The 21,375-nt window shown below is 36.5% G+C and overlaps 1 protein-coding gene across 7 annotated transcripts in view; it reads right to left on the reverse strand.

The window, feature by feature from the left end:
• Positions 1-1,979: 1,979 nt before the first annotated feature.
• Positions 1,980-21,375, reverse strand: part of CBLB (Cbl proto-oncogene B) — a 215,759-nt gene continuing 196,363 nt past the window's right edge. For all 7 annotated transcript variants that reach the window (XM_032852101.1, XM_032852100.1, XM_032852099.1 and 4 more), the window contains one exon: positions 1,980-2,920. In XM_032852101.1, the coding sequence (XP_032707992.1) occupies positions 2,661-2,920 (260 nt within the window). In that variant the 3' untranslated portion in view covers positions 1,980-2,660. The remainder of the gene's footprint in view (positions 2,921-21,375) is intronic.

Consider the following 21,375-nt stretch of genomic DNA (forward strand, 5'->3'; position numbering starts at 1 on the left):
CATGTTGGGGGATGAGGGAGAGCAGGTTAGTGTTGGCCATGATTTTGTTTTAATTATATGGATTATACTGTGCACTGGCTTAATGCATGACCAAGTCTTGAGAAATGGGAGGAATGTCTTTCTGGATAACAGTGAAACCAAGCGTTGATCATTTCCAACAATTAATGGATAGTCATTTTTATAATTTAAAATATTTTTAATTATTTCCACACAAAAAAATTTTGAGGTTATCATTGGTAATAGGTAGCAATGGGATTTTCATGACCGTGTTTGATAAAAAGTTTTCCTCTTTCCATTCTATTCCATAGAAGTTTCTGATTCAATCTTTTAATGATAGAACTAATGGTTGCTATTGAATACAAGATGCAGAGATTTTAGTGGAGGCTAATGTCTTCTTTGCAAAACAGAATTTTTTAAAAAAAGGTCTAAATTTCTATCATCTTCTTCTAATTCTCATTGGAAATTTTCACATAGTATTTGAAAACTGTTTGAGGACGTACTATGTTTTTCCTCACATTTGTATTTTATATCACTCTATTAAGTTATAACAATATTTTCACAATGAAGTGGCAACTTTTGGCTTTTAGTTGTACCTATGATCAGCAAGTCATAAAAAACACAAAACATATAGTGCTATTCCAACATGACATCAGAGACTGATAAAAAAAAAATAATCACGATGATGTATGCAGAGTTCCTAAATCAATGAAGAATTAGCTGATGCCATTTAAAAATGGACGCATATATCTGCTCACAGGTGAAACATCTAAGAAAAAGTGAAAATTCCTCTCTGAGGACACTGACCAGTGTGAAATCACTTGAAAAATTAAAACACCCAAGCCCGTGACTCCTCTCTACCTCCTATCGTGACAGCCAAACCATCAAGGGCACATGTCACACATCACTTTGCAAAATAAGGCAGTAGTTCCTCTCCCTGGTCAACTTGGTGATCGCTCCAGGCTTGAAGATTAATTTCCATGGCATCCTGCTGGATGTTTGGTCCTGTCCTTCTGAATCCCAAAGACAGGCTCAGTGTCAGGTGCATCCTTGTACATCACACCCGGGGTGAGGCTGAAAGAGGAGTGGCGGAAAGGTGCTCAACCCTGCCACGAGTCCCTATTTAGAAAAGCTTCTGTGGGCTCACGCATTTCGCACAGACCTGGGTTTTGTCCCACTTCTCCACTAACTTCTCATTAGGCTTTTTCAGAGAGAGACTTTTGCCATCAAAAGCACAGATAAAGAATAACAAAACATTATATCGCAATCAGCTTGTGACAGTTTGTGCTTTGAAAACACAGTGCATCAAGCACATCATAGATGCTCAATAAATATTTGTAGATCTATTAAAAGTAATAACATGGTTTCTGAAGGACAAACTTCCATTTTGGGGGAAAAAAAAAAAACAAAACTATATAAATTTCTTTTCCCTGACTGGATGGAACAATGAGAATCTACAAATTAAATGTGAACTCTGATTTGATTGCAGAGACTTTGCCCAAAAGGGGGGGTGGGGAGAACACTGCCGCAGTAGCATTGGCACTTAACAGTGCATCAAAGATTTAACTTTTTCCACTGCAGTATGTACTGGTTCCTACATTTGTTAGGTACCAGCGTGTAATCACTCATATAGGAAATGAACTCTATTCCACTTTGGGAAAGGTATGATCATAATTTTATCTGAAAATTATTAACACACTTCAGGGAGACGGCCCTCTTATTAAGCATGCCTCGAAGTAATGCAGGCGTAACAGTCAAGGGACCTCATTATATAACTTCAACATGGCATTGTCATATGCAAGTGTATTTCTCCCACATCTGCAGTAGCTGCTTCCTAATATTTTGTTTTTTACAGAGTCGTGACACCCCTGGGATGACAAAGATGAGAATAGGGGGTGGGGGTTAAAGATCACAAAACTTACATTAAAAAGGGATGTTCCTCTGTATCATATGAAAAACCCCTTATCAAAAATCAGTGAGTGCATGGATGAAAAAATGCTTTATACATTCATAACTTTCCCATCTCACAACAGCAAAGGTTTCCAAAGAAAAGACTCAGTAGTGAAGGCCACACACTTTTCTTTTTCTTTTCTTGCATTAGTTCAATACGTTGAAAATCAGAACCTTTGAAGCATCTTGTAAATGGGAGAAATGGAACTGGACCCAGCTGGTCATGGGGGGTGGGGTGGGATGGATGAGATACAAATGAACGTGTGACTCAGCTGCTGGCGTGGACAGCAAGGGAGTTGGTGGGAAATGTTACAGCAGACCTGACCACTCTACCAAGGGTCTGTCAAGAACACAGTACAGGGATCAAAAAAAAAAAAACCCCAAAAACCCTAAAACAAAACTAAAAACAAAAACAAACTGCAACTTCGCCAACTTGTAAACAAGGAAAAGCACTTCACAGATTCAAAGTTCAAGGGAAGTAAACGTTTTTAAATTATTTTTGTCAGTTCAACCCTGATTTAAAAAGTATGGCTAGCGGAAATAAGGAAGCACAGCTGTGGCCATCCTGCGCGAGCAGCTGTCTTCTGAGAAGCAGCCCTTCCAAGCCTCTTCTCAAGGTGCCATGCCAAGGAGACACCTTCTCTCGCTTGTCTCTTTTCCACGATCCTGGGATATTGACTGCTTGCCATTTTGGTGTGGACAGGTCCTGGCTGCTATAGATTTAGACGTGGGGAGACTGGAGGCGGGTAGGCAAATTCTCGGAGGATGCTCCGGGCCACTTCGACATTATTCTGGGCTATTTCTAAGGCTCTCTTCACTTCTTCAAAGGCATAACCCTCTCCCATGAGTTTCGCAATTTTTGCGTCAACATTTTCCAATGATGCGTCGGGACCGTGGGGTTTTCTGTGGTGGATTTCCGGTGCAGTCCTGCGGGGTCGTGGTTTAGGAGGTCTGGCTGGTGCCTGTGAACCATCTGGGTAGATTTTGAAAGAGGTATCATGTCAATAATGGAATAAATATACAGATATCATATCAGCTTGATCTCATTTTAGATGAAAACCCTATTTTTCATTATCCCCAGAAATAAACTTTTCCCCCATTTTTATTTATTATTGCAGGGCAGGCTGTATTGTCTCCATTTTGAACATTAAAGAAACGGACTAAGAATGTGTGGGAAGTTTAAAAGATTAATGCAAATTTATTCCCAATTCCAAGTATTATTCTTTAAGCCATAGGGACTAACAGGTATGGAAAGGAAAACAATTGAAAAAGAAAGGCCTTCATTATAGGGACACCAGCTTATTCTTTCCTACGATGGTGGAGGCTCTTTTTTGGGAAGTTTCTACCAGAGGAAAGTGTTAGAAGGTTGTCGACGTTTCTGGAAGCACATCCCCAGCAGGTCCTCCATCCCACCCTGGCCACAGCACAACTACTCTGAGCAGCAGGCTTTGTGGTATCTCTGCCGGTCTATTTTTTCAAGTTAATCATCCTGTCAACTGATTCTGAGGTGTGGAGAAAAATAGTTGATGCTTTGAGTCTACTGTTAGTTAACAGGCTGAACAGAAGTAAACTCACTGTTTTGCTCAAATACTTTACCCAGATTCCAGTGTAGGAAGTTTTGCTAGAGAAAAGGCAAAGCCAGCAGAAACATGAGCAATGGAGATTTGGGCTCTGGATTAGTCCTCTGACAAGTTTCTTAAAGTTCAATCAAGTGACACTGGCGCCCATGAATGGAAAGCAACCTTATTAAGAGGAAGAACTAGAGACCACCATCCCTCACAGATCACCGGGGCATGGGCTGGTAACTTGAGAAGGTACTTTTATTATGGATGTCCATAATAGCTATATTTGGTACTGTATTTCAAAAGCCTAAATTTAAAAAAAAAAAGATTAAAATAAAAATTACCAAATTTATGCCATGCAACACATTTATGTGTTTAAGACTATTTAGACTTCGACACTTCTTTAATAACTTTCTCAGACCACTGAAAAATGCCAAACACTAAATCTAAGGACATAAGTTAAGTAGATGAGGAAGTGAGGCTACAACCCAAATGCCTTGTGACTCTTGTCCCCATCCTTGCCCTCCTGGTCTCTGCTGCTTTGCCAACTTCCCTGATATCTTCATGAGAAATTGTAAGCTGATACCTTCAATAATAATCAAATCTAAATACAATAATTGTCTAATGTGTTTTTCTCATAAGTCTTCTTCTATGAGAAGGTAAGTTGCTAAAAACATCCTCTTCACAATTCCAGCAATATAGTGGTATAACATAGGCACATGAAAGCCTCCAGTTTGAAGATATTTTCTTCCACACCAAATTAGGTGATAGTCTTCTTTTTAATTTTTCCTTTCTTATAGAATAATTCCCAGTTTGAAAAAAATATATAGCTATAGATAGAGCTTATTAAATTATGCTCATATATAAGAACACACATTAATTTCTGGTTCTCGCTCAAATCTGTATGTGCTGCTTCTTGTACCTATAACTAAACATCTCAACCTACTATGGTCTGATGAATTTCATTTCTTAATCTGTTTTCAGGTTCCATTTATTTTCTATTAAGTATTTCCATTATGTCATGCAGGGCTGGGCAATAAATTTTACTTTGCTTCTAATCATTTCCAAAATACTGTGAGAAATTCTAGCAAGCTATCCTTTAATCAATCACCAAAGAAGTCATACATTGAAATCTTATCTGTTCTGATTTAATTTTTGGTTAGAAAAAGTACCTACACTTAAATGCAAGTCTAAATTCCCTGTTTTCTACAGGTAAGTCTCAAAGAGTTTTTCTAATACAATTGTTTTGCTTTTGTCCAAAATACTGAGAAGGGCACATGAATGTCAAGTGTCATTGAAAGAACAGCTAAATATGCTCCTAGAGTGGGAAGGATGCTATGGCAGCCGGAGACACATCTGATGGTATAATTGGCAAGGAAGTGTTGAGATTTAGAAATTTTAAATGTAATAAGCATATGTATTTTTAATTGAATATACCTGACACACAATACAATACTTGTTTCAGGTGTACAGCAGTAACTTGACATTTATATACATTATGAAACATCACAGGAAGTGTAGTTACTGTCTGTCACCATACAAAGTTATTACAGCATCACCGACTCCATTCCCAACGGTGTACTGTTCTAACACGGTGTACTGTTCTAACTGCAAGTCTGTACCTCTTAATCCCCTCCAGCTATTTTGCCCATTGCCTGAACTCCACACAACCACCAGTTCTCTGCATTTATGAGTCTGGTTTTTTTTCCATGTTTTTTTAGATTGTACACACAAGCGAAATCATATGATATTTGTCTGACTTATTTCCCTTAGCATAATATCCTCTAGGTCGATCCACGTTGTTGCAAATGGCAAGATGTCCCCTTTTCTGGCTGAGTAAAATTCCAGTGTGTGTCTCTGTGTGTGTGTATGCATCTTTACTCATTCATCCGTTGATGGACACTTACATTGCTTCCATGTCTTGGCTACTGTAAATAATGCTGTAATGAACAAAGAGGTGCATATATATTTTCAAATTAGTGTTTTTGTTTACCAATGTCTTATAGTTTTCAGAGTACAGGTCTTTCGCCTCCTTGGTCAAGTTTACTCATAGGCATTTTATTCTTTTTGTTTGTTTTGGGGAGACTTTTTTTTGGCATTTTGTTCTTTTTGATGCAACTGCAAATGGGACTGTTTTCTTAATTTCTCTGATAGTCCATTAGTAGTATATAGAAATACAACAGATTTCTATATATTAATTCTGTATCCTTCAACTTTACTGAATTTATTTATCCTAATAGTTTTTTGGTAGAGTCTTTAGAGTTCTCTATATATGGTATCATGTCATCTGCAAATGGTGGTAGTTTTACTTCTTCCGTATGAATTTGAATGCCTTTTGCTTCTTGTCTGATTTCTGTGACTAGGATTTTTGGTACTCTGTTGAATAAAAGTTGTGAGGTGAGCATCCTTGTCTTGTTCCTAATCCTAGAGAGAAAGCTTTTAGCTTTTTACTGTTAAGTGTGATGTTAACTGTGAACCTGTCATAAACAGCTTCACTATTTTTTTTTTTCCCAAAGATTTATTTGACAGAGAGAGACAAAGCTAGAGAGGGAACACAAGCAGGGGCCGTGGGAGAGGGAGAAGCAGGCTTCCTGCTGAACAGAGAGCCCGATGCGGTGCTTGATTCCAGGACCCTGGCATCATACCTGAGCTGAAGGCAGACACTTAATGACTGAGCCACCCAGGCGCCCCTAGCTTCACTAAGTTAAGGTATATTCTCTACTCTCTTTGTTGAGAGATTTTATCATGAGCAGATGTTGAATTTTGTCAAATACTTTTTCTGCACCATTGAGATGATCATATGATTTTATCCTTCATTTTGTTAATGTGGATCACACTGATTTGCAGATACTGAATCATCCTTGTATCCCTGGAGTAAATCCCACTTGACTAGGGTGAATGATCCTTTTAATATATTTTTGAATGTTGTTTGGTAATGTTTTGTTGAGGATTTTTGCATCTATGTTCTTCCGGGATATTGGCCTGTAATTTTTTTTTTTAAATAGTATCTTTTGTCTGATTTTGCTATCAGTCATGCTAGTATTGTAGAATGAATTTGGAAATGTTCTTTCCTTTTCAATTTTGGGGAATATTTTGAAAAGGACGAGTATTAATGCCTCTTTAAATGTTTGGTAGAATTCACTCATGAATCCTTCTCATCCTGAACTTGTGTTCCCTGAGAGTTTTTAAGTCACTAGTTGAACTTCATTACTAGTAATTTGTCATATTATCTATTTCTTTCTGATTCGGTCTTGGAGGGCTGTATTTCTAGGGACTTAGCTATTTATCATTTCTTCTAGGTTGTGTATATTGGTGGCAAGTAATTTTTTGTAGCAGCCTTTCATAATCCTTTGTATTTCTCAGTTGTAACTTTTCCTCATTCATTTCTGATTTCATTTGAATCCTCTCTTTCTCTTGATTAATCTGGATAAAGGTTTATCAGTTTTGTTTCTCTAAGAACTAGCTCTTAGTTTTGTTCTTTTTTATTTTTTTCTTTTTTAGTCTCTATTTTATTTCCACTCTGACCTTTGTTATTTCTTTCCTTCTTCTAACTTTGAGCTTTATTCTTCTTTCTAGTTGCTTAGGTGTAACGTTAAATAGTTTGAGATTTCTGTTGTTTTTTTGGGTAGATTATAATCTTCCCTGTTACAACTGTTTTTTCTGCTTCCCAAAGATTTTGGGAATTTGTGTTTCATTTGTCACAAGGTATTTTTTTTATTCCTCCTTGATTTCTTCATTGACCCACTGGTTGTTTAACGGAATGTTGTTTAGCCTCCATGTGTTTGTTTCTGCCAGTTCCTGTAATTTATTTCTAAATTCATACTGCTGTGGTCAGAAAAGATGCCTGATATAATTTCAATCTTCTTAAATTTATTTAAAGTTGTTTTATGGCCCAACATGTGATCTATCCTGGAGAAAGTTCCACGTGCACTTAAAAAACATGTACCTTGCTGTTTGGGGATGGAATGTTATGTATAAATCCTAGTCAATTTGGTACAGTATGTTGTTCAAAGATACTGTTTCCTTATTGATTTTCTGGATGAATAATCTACCCATTGATGTAAGTGGGGTATTAAAATTTCCTGCTATGATTTCATTAGTGTCAATTTCTCCCTTTATCTCTGTCAATATTTATTTAAATGTTTCTATGTTAGGTGCTTAAATATTTACAGTTGTTATAACCTTTTATTAAACTGATCCCTTTATCCTTATGTAATGCCCTCTTTTACATCTTTTGTGTATGATGTCTGGTTTTTTTTTTTTTTTCATTTTCATGGAATATCTTTCTCCCATGCCTTTACTTCCAGTTTGCCTGTGTCTTTAACGTGTGAAACCTCTTGTAGGCGGCATAAAGATGGATTCTTTTTATGCTTTCATTCAGCCTATGTCTTTTGGTTGGAGCATTTAGCTTATATTTAAAGAAATTGTTAAGTATGTACTTATTGCTATTTTGTTAATTCTCTGTTCCTTTCTTTTGCTCTCTTACATTGTGATTTGATGACATTTTTTAATGTTAGGCTTGGATTTCCTTCTCTTTACTTCTTGAGTATGTATTATAGGTTTTTGGTTTGTGATTAGCATGAGTTTCCAATATAACTCCCTATTTATATAGCAGGTTATTTTGTTTGTCCCTTAAGTTTGAACCCATTTTGAAAGCACATTTTTATTCTGTACCCCACCTTTTATGTATTTGATGTCATGTTGCACTTATTTTCATTATGTGTATACATTAACTAATTATTGTAGATACAGTTGATTTTACTACTTTTGTCTTCTGATCTTTGGAGTAGTTTTATAAGTAATCTAGTTTTACTATATAACCCCACCCCCCCAGCCCCCAGAAGTCCCCTTTAACATTTCCTGTAAGGCTGGTCTAGTGGTGAACTCCTTTAACTTTTGTTTGTTTGGGAAACACTATCTCTCCTTCAATTCCGAATGATAATGCTGCCAGGTACAGTATTCTTGGTAGTAGGGTTTGTTTGTTTTCTAACCTTTCAGCACTTTGAATATATCATTTCATGCCCTTCTGGCCTGCAAAGTTTCTGCTGAAAAATCAGCTGAAAGTTTTACACGTGTTCCCTTGTACATAGCTAGTTGCTTTCCTTTTGTTGCTTTTAAGTTCCTCTCATTATCTTTAATTTTTGGCATTTTAATTATGTCTGTGGGTGAACCTCTTTAGGTTCATCTTGTTTGGGGCTCTCTGTGTTTCCTGGGCCTGAATAGGTTTTCTTTACCAGGTTAGAGAAGTTTTCTGCTTTTATGTCTTCAAATAAGTTTTCTGTCCCTTTCTCTTCTCCTTCTGAGACCCTTATAATAAAAATGTGAGTATGCCTGATGTTGTCCAAGAAGTCCCTTAACCTGTCCTCATTTTTCCTTTTTGCTGTTCAGCTTGGGTGATTTCCACTACTTGGTCGTTGAGATCACTGATCCATTCTTCTTCATCCTCCGAGCTACTGTTGACTTCCTCTAGTGTATTTTTCAACTCAGTTACTGTATTCCTCAGCTCTGACTGGTTCTGTTTTATATCTTCTTTGTTGACATTTCCACTGAGTATCTTTAAGACCATTTATTTGAATTCTTCATCAGGTAGATTGCATATCTGTTTCATTTAGTTTCCCTCACCTCTCCCCCCCCACCCTAAGGTTTTACCTTGTTCTTCCTCTGTCTCCTAATTTTCTCTCTGTGTTTATTTCTGTGTATTAGGTAAGTCAGTTACATCTCCTGGGTTGAAGGTAGTAGCCTCTTATAGACGATTGCCCAGAAGTACAATCTCCCCTGGTCATCAGAACCAGGTGCTTCACAGGTATTTCATGGGTGAGCTGTGTGTGGGGGGATGTCCTCTAGGCAGTGTGGGAACCACTTCAGGGGGACATCTGTAGAGCAGGGCAGGCTGGGTCCACAGGGAATGCCAGAGAAGTGAGAAGTGCTAGGAAAGTAGATAGAGAGGATCCAAACTGGTGGCCACCAGCATTGGGCTAGCTAGGCTGAAGGAGGGTAAGGAAAATGGTGTCTGCCAACACTTCCATTCCAGGAGAAAAGTTTCTACAGATGTCTGCCCCTCCTGCACATACCCTAAAATAATCAATAAATCTTCACTAATGGCCCTCGTGCTTTTCAAACTGCTGCCTGTGTTCTGGCTCTTGGTGTAAGTTTATGTATAAGCCCTTTAAGAGATTTCCTCATGGCCCTCTGGCTCTCCTGGAGTGAAGCTCCACTGATTTTCAAAGACATTTTGGGGTTTCATTTTTTTTTTTAATTAAATTAATTTTTTTCAGTGTTCCAAGATTCATTGTTTATGCACCACACCCAATGCTCCATGCAATACGTGCCCTCCTTAATACCCACCATCAGGTTCACTGCCCCCCCAACCCTGTTTGTTTCTCAGAGTCCACAGTCTCTCATGGTTTGTCTCCCCCTCAGATTTCCCCCAACTCACTTCTCCTCTCCTTCTCCCAAAGTCTTCCATGTTATTCCTTATGCTCACAAGTATTCTTGACACAGATCCCTAAGGTGTTGGGGGTACCCAGTGTGGGGCATGAACTGCTTACTCCTCAGAGATGACCTCTGTACCTATGATATCCCTTCTGCTTTTGGGTTGCTGTGTCAGGGGTTTGGTTCCCAGACACACTGCATCTCTGCCCCTTCTACCCTTCTTAATGTGGAAGAGTTGTTTTGCTGATCTTCAGGTCATTCTCAGAGTTGCTCTATATGTAGTTGCAGGCCTAGTATGTCGTTGGGAGGAGGTGAGCTACGTACTCTACTATCTTCTGTTACCCTAAACATATGTATTTTTGGATCCTGGTAGATGACACTAAAACAAGGCACCTTTCACCAGGAAAACCCCCAAGAAACCCATCTGTTATATAAGGCTGCTATAATTAATACTGGCAATGGAAGTTGCAGATGATTATTCTTTTCTTGAAAAAAATTAGTAAACATAATTTAGGAAACCTAAGATAACAAGGAAAAACACATACACAGACCTGATGATTAAATCAACTCTAGAGTAGTGAAGGTATCTCTGATCCTGGAACTGTTATTACTATTAGTTTTTTGCATACAAAATATATTTGAAATATTAACTATGGAAAGTGATTCAAAAAACCTCTGTAAAGAATAATGATAGATTTTGAAGACTTTTCATTAAAAAAAAAAAAAAAAAAAGACCTTCCTAAAGTAAAGATTTATTTTCCTCATAGGTATTTTCTCTTGAACTCCAAGTCACATATCCCAGCTCATTTAATCCTAGTCTTCACTGCCCTAACTCAAAATTTATTTCCTCAAAAGAGTACTGACCTCTCTTCAGAATCTTACAAATGCTTGGGAGTTTAATTGTATCACATATTTGAGCCTACAAATAGGAATAAAATGGAATCTGCTACAACTTTGGCCACTTGCTATAAATTTCTACTTACTGATGAATATTTATTCAGTTTGGCATATCTTAATTTTTTGTTCAGTTGTTTTAATTGGGTAGAGTAGCTCCACACCAGGTAATTGACAGCTACAACTGAGACTTTTCTGGATGTAGACAAGGAACATCACAGAGAGATAGGATTGGTTAGGTGCATCAACTTTGGCAACTAAGATTTTGAGTGACCTTGAGTCAAATCATTTATTTGCACAATTTTCACTCTCTAAATCTACTTTCCTTTCTCATTTTTAGAGATTTTATTCAGCCCTTCTCATTGAGGTACTATGCAAATTAATTAATGTAATAGTCTTTTCACATGTATTGAACATTAAAAATAAAGGGCAATGAATTCACACCTATGAGAACTGCTATACTTAAATGCCATGAACAGCAATTACTACAAACAGTAATGTCAGAAGTGTGGAAGAGGAAAAAAACATGGAATTTCTTGTGAGTGCTAATTCCATAGAAAGCTTTTAAGCAACATCTTAAAAGAAATATGTTACAATCTGAACTAAGAGTAGAAACTATTTTTAAAAAGGGAGGATGGGGTGCCTTGGTGGCTCGTTTGGTTCAACATTCAACTCTTGATTTCAGCTCAGGTCATGATCTCAGGGTTGTGAGATCGAGCCCCTTATCTGGCTCTATGCTGGGTGTGGAGCTTGCATAAGATTCTCTTCCTCTCTCTTGAAGGATCCTATTTTTAATTAAAAAAAGGGGGGGTTGGAGAACAGATCATTTTCATGCTCCTCCTTAGAGCAAACTGCTTAAAACTAATCCTTCTTTCTACATATCACTTCCCAAAGCACCTTCCAGCTTTTTCTTTCTTTTTTTTGTTTTGTTTTGGTTTGGTTTTTTTCCCCCACAATGTCTAAAAGAAACACCAGGTCCTTTTGCCCTTTAGAATGGGTAAGTAATAGAAAGGAGCAATGAAACAGAAGATGAAACTATCTTATAGTTCCCCGAAAGTTATTATACTTTTGGAGTACATTGGAATTACTATGAATCTTACCAACTCTATGGGAATTTTTGTACCCAAATAAATGTCCTTTCAATATCTTCTTAAAGATGCCTGTGTTTATGCCAGTGCTGCTGCCCATGCTCATCCTATTTTTGAGCAATGGCAATGATATAAAAGTAAGTGCAAGAATACACAGAGCCATATGATATAAAAAGTACACCTTCTTGAAGCACCAATTTTACTCAAGGACTACAGAATTACCAAAGAGGAAAATATAAAATTTGCACAAGTTTTTAAGGTAAAACAGACTTGGAATGACACTGCGCTTTAACCAAAAATGGACAATCAGGATATTGATTCACAGTTAACTCCTTGGGCTGAAAAATTTGAGAAGCGGTGGTTTAGGGTTAAATCCTGATTCGATTTTCATTTCTGAGCATATAAAAGAGCAAAGCGACATTGAGAAAAGTCCTGGATGGCATGGGAATTATCCCGATGAACACATCATTAGAATAATACCTTAAATTATTACTCTAGGTCATGCATTCTAAATGAGGGCAGTGTCCCCAGGAGGGCGAAAATTGGTCCTTGAGGGACAAGAAAAGGTCTTAGATGCTAAAAGGATGCACAGAAATAGTATATCTGTGGTATTAAACTGTCATTGTTGCAGGAGAGCAGGAGTGATTAGGAAAAAAAGAACAGTCTGAAAGGGTCCTTAGGCAGATTATGATTAAAAAAGCAAACGCAAAGTCCAGCTACACTGCTGTCGGTCACATTCCTCAGGGCTGATGGCACTTCTACTTCAGAGGCTACCAACTATTTCACTCCAAGAGTTCCTTATTACTCCCTTCATTGTCTAAACTTTGGTGGTCTTTTAAGTCCATATTTTGAAAGCTGTGTCTAATAAGGAAATGTCATCACATTGACAAATCCATTTCCTATCTTTTTATATTAAGCCTTATTTAACAATAGGTATAACACCAAGTTTCTGTATTTCCAGACAAAAGCAGAGGCACTTGATTCATTAATGTTCTTGCAAATAAAGTTAGTTTCTATTACACTTCTAAAATACTAGTCTGTGACAGCTCATAAAAATGATGGACCATCATACAATAATTTAAAATGACACTTATTTCAAAATTTAATGATGAGGTGAGATACTTATAACACTATGTTAAATGGAACTGAGATAGGATTGATTTACTGAGTATGATCAGGATTGACTTACTTAGTATGATCACTGTTGTGAACATGTACACAGACAAACATTAGAAGGAAGTACGCCAACATGGCAACAATGTTCCTGACTGATGACAGGTTAGAAGTGACTTCTCTTTGTTTTTGCATTTCATTCTCTAATGTGCAGGTACTACTTTCATAATTAGAAAAAAAAAATAGTTTCAGATCCCCTCTGCTAGCTTTACAGGTCTAAGCTGCTCAAAGATCTAATATGGAGAAATAGCATGATTCTGTGGATATAAAAAAAATAGAAAGCATATTGGGGGTGGCTACCTAAGATCCTGAGAAAAATGACTAGAATCCAGGTTTTGAAATCTCCACTACCACTTCTAATACTCTCTTCCATCCCTCTGTCATCATTACTATTCCTTTGCTTCTATCAGACTTTATCATTAGGCATCTCCAAACTCAGTTTAACAATCATTGTTATATGCATGTGTGTGATTTTTTTAGACTTAATTTTGGCTTCGCTACTGGCAGGTTAACAACAAGCTTTGTTAACAACAACAAAAATGGACACATAGCTTACTGATAAAACACAGAATTCATACATATCCTATTACATGGATACTGACTAGCTGTTGAGACCCTGGGTAATTTACTTTCTTTTTCTATAAACTGACATTAATATTATTTCAGATTCATAGGGAGGAATAAAATTATGTCTATTTATATAAACTACTCAATATATCCAATAAATGATATATATATACACATACATAATTACATAGTTATATATATTAAATTATCTCTAATCTATATGTCTATATTGAAAATTCTGAGCTTAACATTTGGCCCATAGTAACTGCCTAACAAATATATGTACAATCTGAGACATCATCTCTAAGTTATTTAGAGTTACTAGTTCATGGATATTTGAGACTGACATCAAGTCTTTCTTGAGTTACTTACTACTTTGTGGATAATATTTGAGGATAGACATCAGGACTCAGATTATTGATTTTTTCAACTATAACAGTATCAGAATTAAAATATAAATTTAACTGATCAAGGCATTAAAAGAAATTTTAAATACATCATTATGACTCTGTTATTCTACTGGAAGTTGGATCAATTCTAGAACACATTTATGCCAAAAACTTCAATTGCTATTAGTACAGATGCATTGATTTTATAAGGTCATGTTTTAATATAGTTTTTACTAACTTACAAATCAAAAAATCTTTGCATATATAGTGGTAGATAATTATGATAGTTAAGGCTAAAGTTACAAAATTTTGTAATACATCCAGAAAATGGCTATAATAGAACTATATTACTATTAAATTTGTAAGAAAAAAGACTCCAGATAGTGTGGTTTGAAAACTACAGCTGTGTGTAAGACATCTCAGGTTGTTGAACTGTGGTTAAAATCTCTAACACTGCATTTTCCTTTGTGGAGACACAAAACAAAATGTTATAAACACAATTTATCTTCAAACATCTTATCACTAATGACCATACACAATTCCAACCCTTGAGTGAAGTGAAGCCATGTTTTCAACTGAGATCTTAAGAATCTATCTATGGATTGATAGAAGATCTCTATAGAGATCTCGATAGAATATTTGGTCTTATAATAAAATTCATTCAATATTCCATTACTTTTCCTTTAAGCTAGTAAAAAACACTGTATTGGAATTAATTCCTTTTGTGATGGGACCTCCTTTATTTTGTCAGTGTATTTGGTAATAGAGATATTTTACCAGTTACAGACACATTTAATGTAAGTCATGTGCTAAAATTCTAGGTGTTTCTTTAGCGTTACCTTGAACTGCCTTCTAAATACCCAAAACATGAAAAAGGTTCCCATGAGGTAACGTAGCACTTCATCCGCATGAGCACAAGCACTTCATTATGACTATTATTCTATTACAAGTTGGATTCTCTGGATTTTTAAAGAATGGTATACACACCATAGCACATTATATCTTAAAACAAGAGAAAAGCAAACCAGAAAATTTACAGAAACTCACATGTAGCTGGTGTAGACATGAACCCCATGTGACTAATATCCCCATATGAAGAAATGAGATTATTAGCAAAAAAAAGTTTGCCCCCCAATACAGGTATATGTGAATTTAACAGAGTCTAGTAAAATCCACTTTTTAAAAAAACCCACTTATTTCTGATTAACTGCTGTGACATTCATATCATTAAATATCAATTGTTACATCTAAGAGTATTATACTTTTGGGGGAGGAATAAAATATTTGGAAGGTTGTTGGTATATCTAGACATACATGCATACATTCTTCTTAGGTAAGATAAGGAAATATTTTTAAGACAATGAAAAAATATTTTTTAATTTTTTAAAATATTCTTTTTCACAGAAAACCTATATAAATCACTATAATTCATTTAGAACATCATAAAAGACAAGAGAAATTGAATTTGTAATATAAAGCACTTATACCAGAATCCTTAAAGGTCATCTTAAAAAGACTTTAATAAGAACACGTCATGCAAAATAAGAACTTTTAGAATCCTAAAAGCACATGGCACCCCGTCTCCAGTTTTTAATAGACTTAATCTGAAGGACAAGCCCAGCCCCTCAGCTGGTGTGAAACAGACCAGTGGGCAGCCTCTTCGTCCTGTAAGCAGCACGTCAGCAAGTATCTTGATGGAAAAAAGTATCTTATTTTCTGTGTTCCACTGTGTTTGTAAAGAGAGTTCAGGGAGTAGGTTGAAATATTTGATGTTACGGCTAGCTGAGGCCCTCAGAGTAATAATCAAGACGATTTTATCACTCAAGTAAAAGCCAGTTCAGGCTTCTGGCAAATGCCTATTTGGGGATATTTCAACAAGGTTGGGACTCGAAAGTTCTTCCTTGAAATTTCTAGTGTAATGCTAATCAGAATTCCTACCATTTGAAATCATATGTGAATGATGTTCCTCTGGGCTCTACAACACCTACATATTATGGAGCAAAACTGTAAAGAAGCTGTGTAAATACAGCCTTTTGGCCACAACTCTTCAAGAAACCTGAATGTATGTTTCTTTTAATCTAGAGTTGGTGGCAGTGAATAGATTATTTTAAGTCAGTCATGGTACTTTCCTTGAAGTTATAGTTTAATGTTACTTCCTTAAAGGGATTTGCTTCCTTCTCTTAGGCAGAGGCTGTCAGATAATGTCACTCCTTCTTGAGTTCCACATTTTTTCATCTATCTGGAATTCTACCCTTTCAACTGGAACTACAATGTTTCAATAGTTACCCAGGGATATATCTGACATCCTGGAAGGACTAAACGTAAATAGGCAAGACAGCATGGACCAAAATTTGAACAGGTTAATAGAATTTTCTATACTTTTCTGAGATCTCTTTAAATGTTAGAACATGTAAAACCACAGAGGGGCTTACATGTCATCAAGTACATAAGAACTACTGTGTTCATAATTCCCAAAGCAACTCATGAATTACTTTGATTCAGACATTACAGAATGGATGGCTGTCATTAACAACACATCTTTTTGAAAGAGGACAAGAATCTACATAGGAAAAACCTCTGATGTTTATAATTATGAGGCAAAAATATTGCTCGAAAAATAGATGTGTTCAGTTCTGGTCCAAAATGACAATATAGGAAGACACTGAACTCACCTCCTCCATGCACACACCAATTCTGAACCTACTTATAAAGCAATTCCTCCTGAAGAACTGTGGGCTGACTGACCAGCTTCTGTCCAACAAAACAGATCACAGACAGAAGAGCAAGAGAGACGGAGACACAGTCATGAAGGGAACCACCACCCCGATGCTGCCAGCTGCTGTGTGGAGGGATGGTTTTGAGGGACCATGAGCAGATCTGTCTGCCCTAGGGCACAGAAACAAAGCTGTGGCTTAAGCCTCTTTTAAGAAAGCAACTAGAATATAAAGGGACTAGACCTAGAGCCCTGCCAAACAATGGGAGAGCTGCTAAAACTCTCTCCAGGTTGGAGAGGCTGGTGACTAAACAATTTCCATCCCCCCTCCACCTTGACTGAGCGGATGGGAGTGGGGTCCAGGCACCTTGACTGTACCTCATTGAGCCCAGGGACCCTAGCCCACACCTGCCCTCACTGTCCCACTGAGGCAGCCCCAGAGTGGCGCACCCTGGTTGGCACTTGCTGCAGCTCCAACTGTTGCACTGAGGGGACACAGGTGCAGAGAACCCAGGAACACTTCCCGTACCACTTCAGCTTCAGACAGTTTGCTAGGGCACCCCCCAATATGGAGCACCTTAGGAATCCCCAGCCCATGCCCATCTTAGTTCCAGATGCCCTGCTAGGGCACCTGCTGAGAGGGTATCTTGGGCCTCTGCAGCCTGTGTTGGCTTCAGCTCCAGCCAGCCCTTCAGGGCACATCTGCACTGAGTACCCTGTGACACCCTGGCTTGCACCCACTTCAGCTGTCCTGCCAGAGCATTCTCTGCTTGAAGAGCCCTAGGATCACCCAGCCCATGCACACTTCAGCCTGCAGCTAGCCAAATCCACAGGTACACAGTCTATACAAGGGAGGACTATACATAAGAGTGTTCATTCAAGTTTAGGAGAAGTTGTGGTTCTACCTAATTCATGGGCATAAAAATCAACCAAAATGACAAGACAGAGGAACACGCTCCAAGTGACGGAACAAGACCAAACCTGAGGAAAAGAACGAAATGAAAAGTAGATTATCAGCTATATTGCTTTAGAGTTTAAGGTCATCATAAAAATGATCATTGGGCTGCAGAGAAGAGTGGAAGAACTTAGAACTTCAACGAAGAGATGAAAAATATAAAAAAGAACCAACCAGAGCTGAATAATACAATAATTGAAATGAAAAATACACTAGAGGAGATTCATAGTAGTTTAGCAGATGTAGAAAAATGGGTCTGGAAGACAGGGTAATGGAAAGCACCCAAGGTGAACAGCAAAAAGGAGAAAGAATTTAAAAATGAGGACAGGTTAAAGGATCTCTTGAACAACATCAAGCAAACAAATATTTACATTATAGGGGTTCCACAGGGAGAAGAGAGACAGAAAAACGTATTTTAGGAAATAGCTGAAAACGTCCCTAACCTCCAGATTCAGGAAGCACAAGGAGTTCTGAACAAGTTGAACCCATGGACGTCCACACTATGACATGTAATAGTTAAAATGTCAAAGGTTAAAGATAAAGAGAATTTTAAAAGCATCAAGACAGAAGCAAAAAGTGATATACCAGGGAAACCCCACAAGGCTTATCTCTCAGCAGAAACTTTGCAGGCCAGATAGGAGTGGCATGATATATCCAAGGTACTGAAAGGCAAAAGACCTACAACCAATAATACTCTACCCAGAAAGGCTGTCATTCAGAATTAAAGATAGAATTTCCCAGACAAACAAAAGTTAAAGAAATTAATCAGCACTAAACCAGCATTACAAGGAATATAAAAGGAACTCCTTTAATAAAAGGTCAGAATTAGAATAAAATTATGAATAAAACATATACATAAAATTTAGAGGAGGGGGGAGTAAGAATGCTTTTTTAGCATAGGTTCAAACATAAATGACCATCAACTTACTATAGACTGGTATATACTTAGGATGTTACTATAAACCCAAAACCTGTAATAGATACACAAAAAATAAAGGGAAAGAAAGCTAAGCATAATACTATAGAAAGTCTTCAATCACAAGTAATGAGAGAAAGGAAAGAAGAACATAAAACCAATTAACAAAATGGCAAAATGCACATACCTATCAATAATTAAAGTAAATGATCTAAATACTCCAATCAAAAGAAATGGGACATCTAAATGGATAAAAAACAAGACTTATCTATATGGTAACTACATGAGATCTGCTTCAGATCTAAAGACACATATGGCCCGAAAGTGAAAGGATGGGAAAAAATATTCCATAAGAATGGAGATTAAAAAAAAAAAAAAAAAAGCTAGGGTAGTAACTTACCAGACAAAATAGACTTTAAAACAATGACTGTAACGTAAGATAAAGAAGGGCACTACATAATGATAAAGGGGTCAGTCCAATAGGAGGATTTAATGGTTTTAAGTATCTATACCAGCAACACTGAAACACCTAAGTACATATGACAAAGAGAGACAGACATGAAGGGAGTACGACTGATGGTGCTACAGTAATAGTAGGAGACACTGACACTCCATTTACATCAATGAATAGATTAACCAAGCAGAAAATTAGTAAGGAAATAATGTCTTTGAACAACACCTCAAACCGGATGGACTTCAGATATATACAGAACATTCCATGCAAAAACAATAAGACATATTCATTTTAAGTGCAAATGGAACATTCTCTAGAACAGATCACATGTTTGGCCACGAAACAAATCTCAGATTTAATAAGAATGAAATCATATCCTACATCTTTTTAAACCACATGCTATGAAACTAGAAATCAATCATAAGAAGAGAAAAACTGGAAAATGTACAAACACATGGAGGCTAAACAACATGCTATCAAACAACCAATGGGTCAACAAGTCAATGGTGAAATAAAATAATACATGGAAACATGAAAATGAAAACATAACATTCTAACATCTTTGGGATATAGAGAAGCAGTTCTAAAGTGAAATTTATGGTGATACGGACCTATCTCAAGAAACAACAGAAATCTCAATAAACAACCTAAACTTGAACGTAAAATTTTTGGAAAAAGAAGAGAAACAGAAACCAAGTTAGTACAAGTAGGAGACAAAAACAACCAGAGCAGAAATAAATGAATTAGAGACTAAAAAAAACACTGTAAAAGATTAATGAAACCAAGAGCTGGTTCTTTGAAAAAAAAAAAACAGACAAAATTGATAAACCTTTAGCTGGATCATCAAGAAATAAAAACACAATAAAATCAGAAACAAAACAAAAGTAACAATTGAAGTCACAGAGTACAAAGTATGAGTATAAGAAACTATTACAAAAAAATTATGTGCCAAAAATTACATGCCAAAAATTTATATCGTCACACAGTGGACAAACTAGAAGAAATGGATAAATTTCTAGAAACACCAGATCTTCTGAAACTAAATTAGAATGAAATAGAAAATCTGAATAGATCAATTACTAGTAATGAAATTGAACTGATAATCAAAAACCTGCCAACAAAAATCCAGGAACAGATGGATTCACAGGAGTTCTACCAAATATTTAAAGAAGAGTTAATACCTGTTCTCCTCAAACTATTAAAAAAAAAAAAAATTGAAGCTTCCAAATACATTCTGCAAGACCATCATTACCCTGATTGCAAAACCACCAAGACAAAGACACCATAAGAAAAGAAAATTACAGGTCATTATCCTTGATAAACATAGATGCCAGAGTCTTCAAAATATTAGTAAACTACATTCAAAAATACATTAAAAGGATAACTCACCATGATCAAATGGAATTTATCCTAGAGATGCAGGGATGCTTCCATATTTACAAATCAATCAGCATGATATACCACAACAGAACAGGATAAAAATCTTAATAGATATAGAAAAAAGCCTTGTACAAGATTCAGCATCTGCTCAGGATAAAAACTCCCAACAAAATGGGGTTAAAGGGAACATATCTCAACATAATAAAGGCCATATGTGAAGAATACACAGCTAACATCATACACAACAGTGAAAAACTGAGCTTTTCCCCTAATACCAAGAGGAACACAAGGATGTCCACTCTTGCCACTTTTATTCAACATAGTCTTAGCCACAGCAATCAGAGAAAAACTGTCACTATTTACAGATGACATGATACCATGTACAGAAAACCCTAAAGATTCTACCAAAAAACAGCTAGAATAAGTGAATTCAGTAGAATTGCAGAATACAAAATTAATCCACAGAATCAGTTGCATTTCTATATACTAATAATGAAGTAGCAGAGAGAGAAATTAAGAAAATCTCATTTACAACTGCACCAAAAAGAACAAAATATCTAGGAATAAACTTAACCAAGAAAGAAGTGAAAAATCTGTACTTTGAAAACCACAAGACACTGGTGAAAGAAACTGAAGATGATACAAGAAATTGAAAAATATTTCATGCTCATGGATTGGTAGAATTAAAATCTCATACTACTGAAAGCAATCTACAGATTCAATGCAATCTCTATCAAAATACACAAAGCATTTTTCACGGAACTAGAAGAGATAGTACTAAAATGTGTATGGAACCACAAAAGACCACAAATAGCCAAAGTGATCCTGAAAAAGAAAAATGTAACTGGGGGTATCGCAATCCTAGATTAAAGATATACTACAAAGCTGCAGTAATCAAAACACTA

This window comes from Lontra canadensis, unplaced genomic scaffold (assembly GCF_010015895.1).
Source record: "Lontra canadensis isolate GAN:19392208 unplaced genomic scaffold, GSC_riverotter_1.0 scaffold6, whole genome shotgun sequence".
Classification (NCBI taxonomy): domain Eukaryota; kingdom Metazoa; phylum Chordata; class Mammalia; order Carnivora; family Mustelidae; genus Lontra; species Lontra canadensis.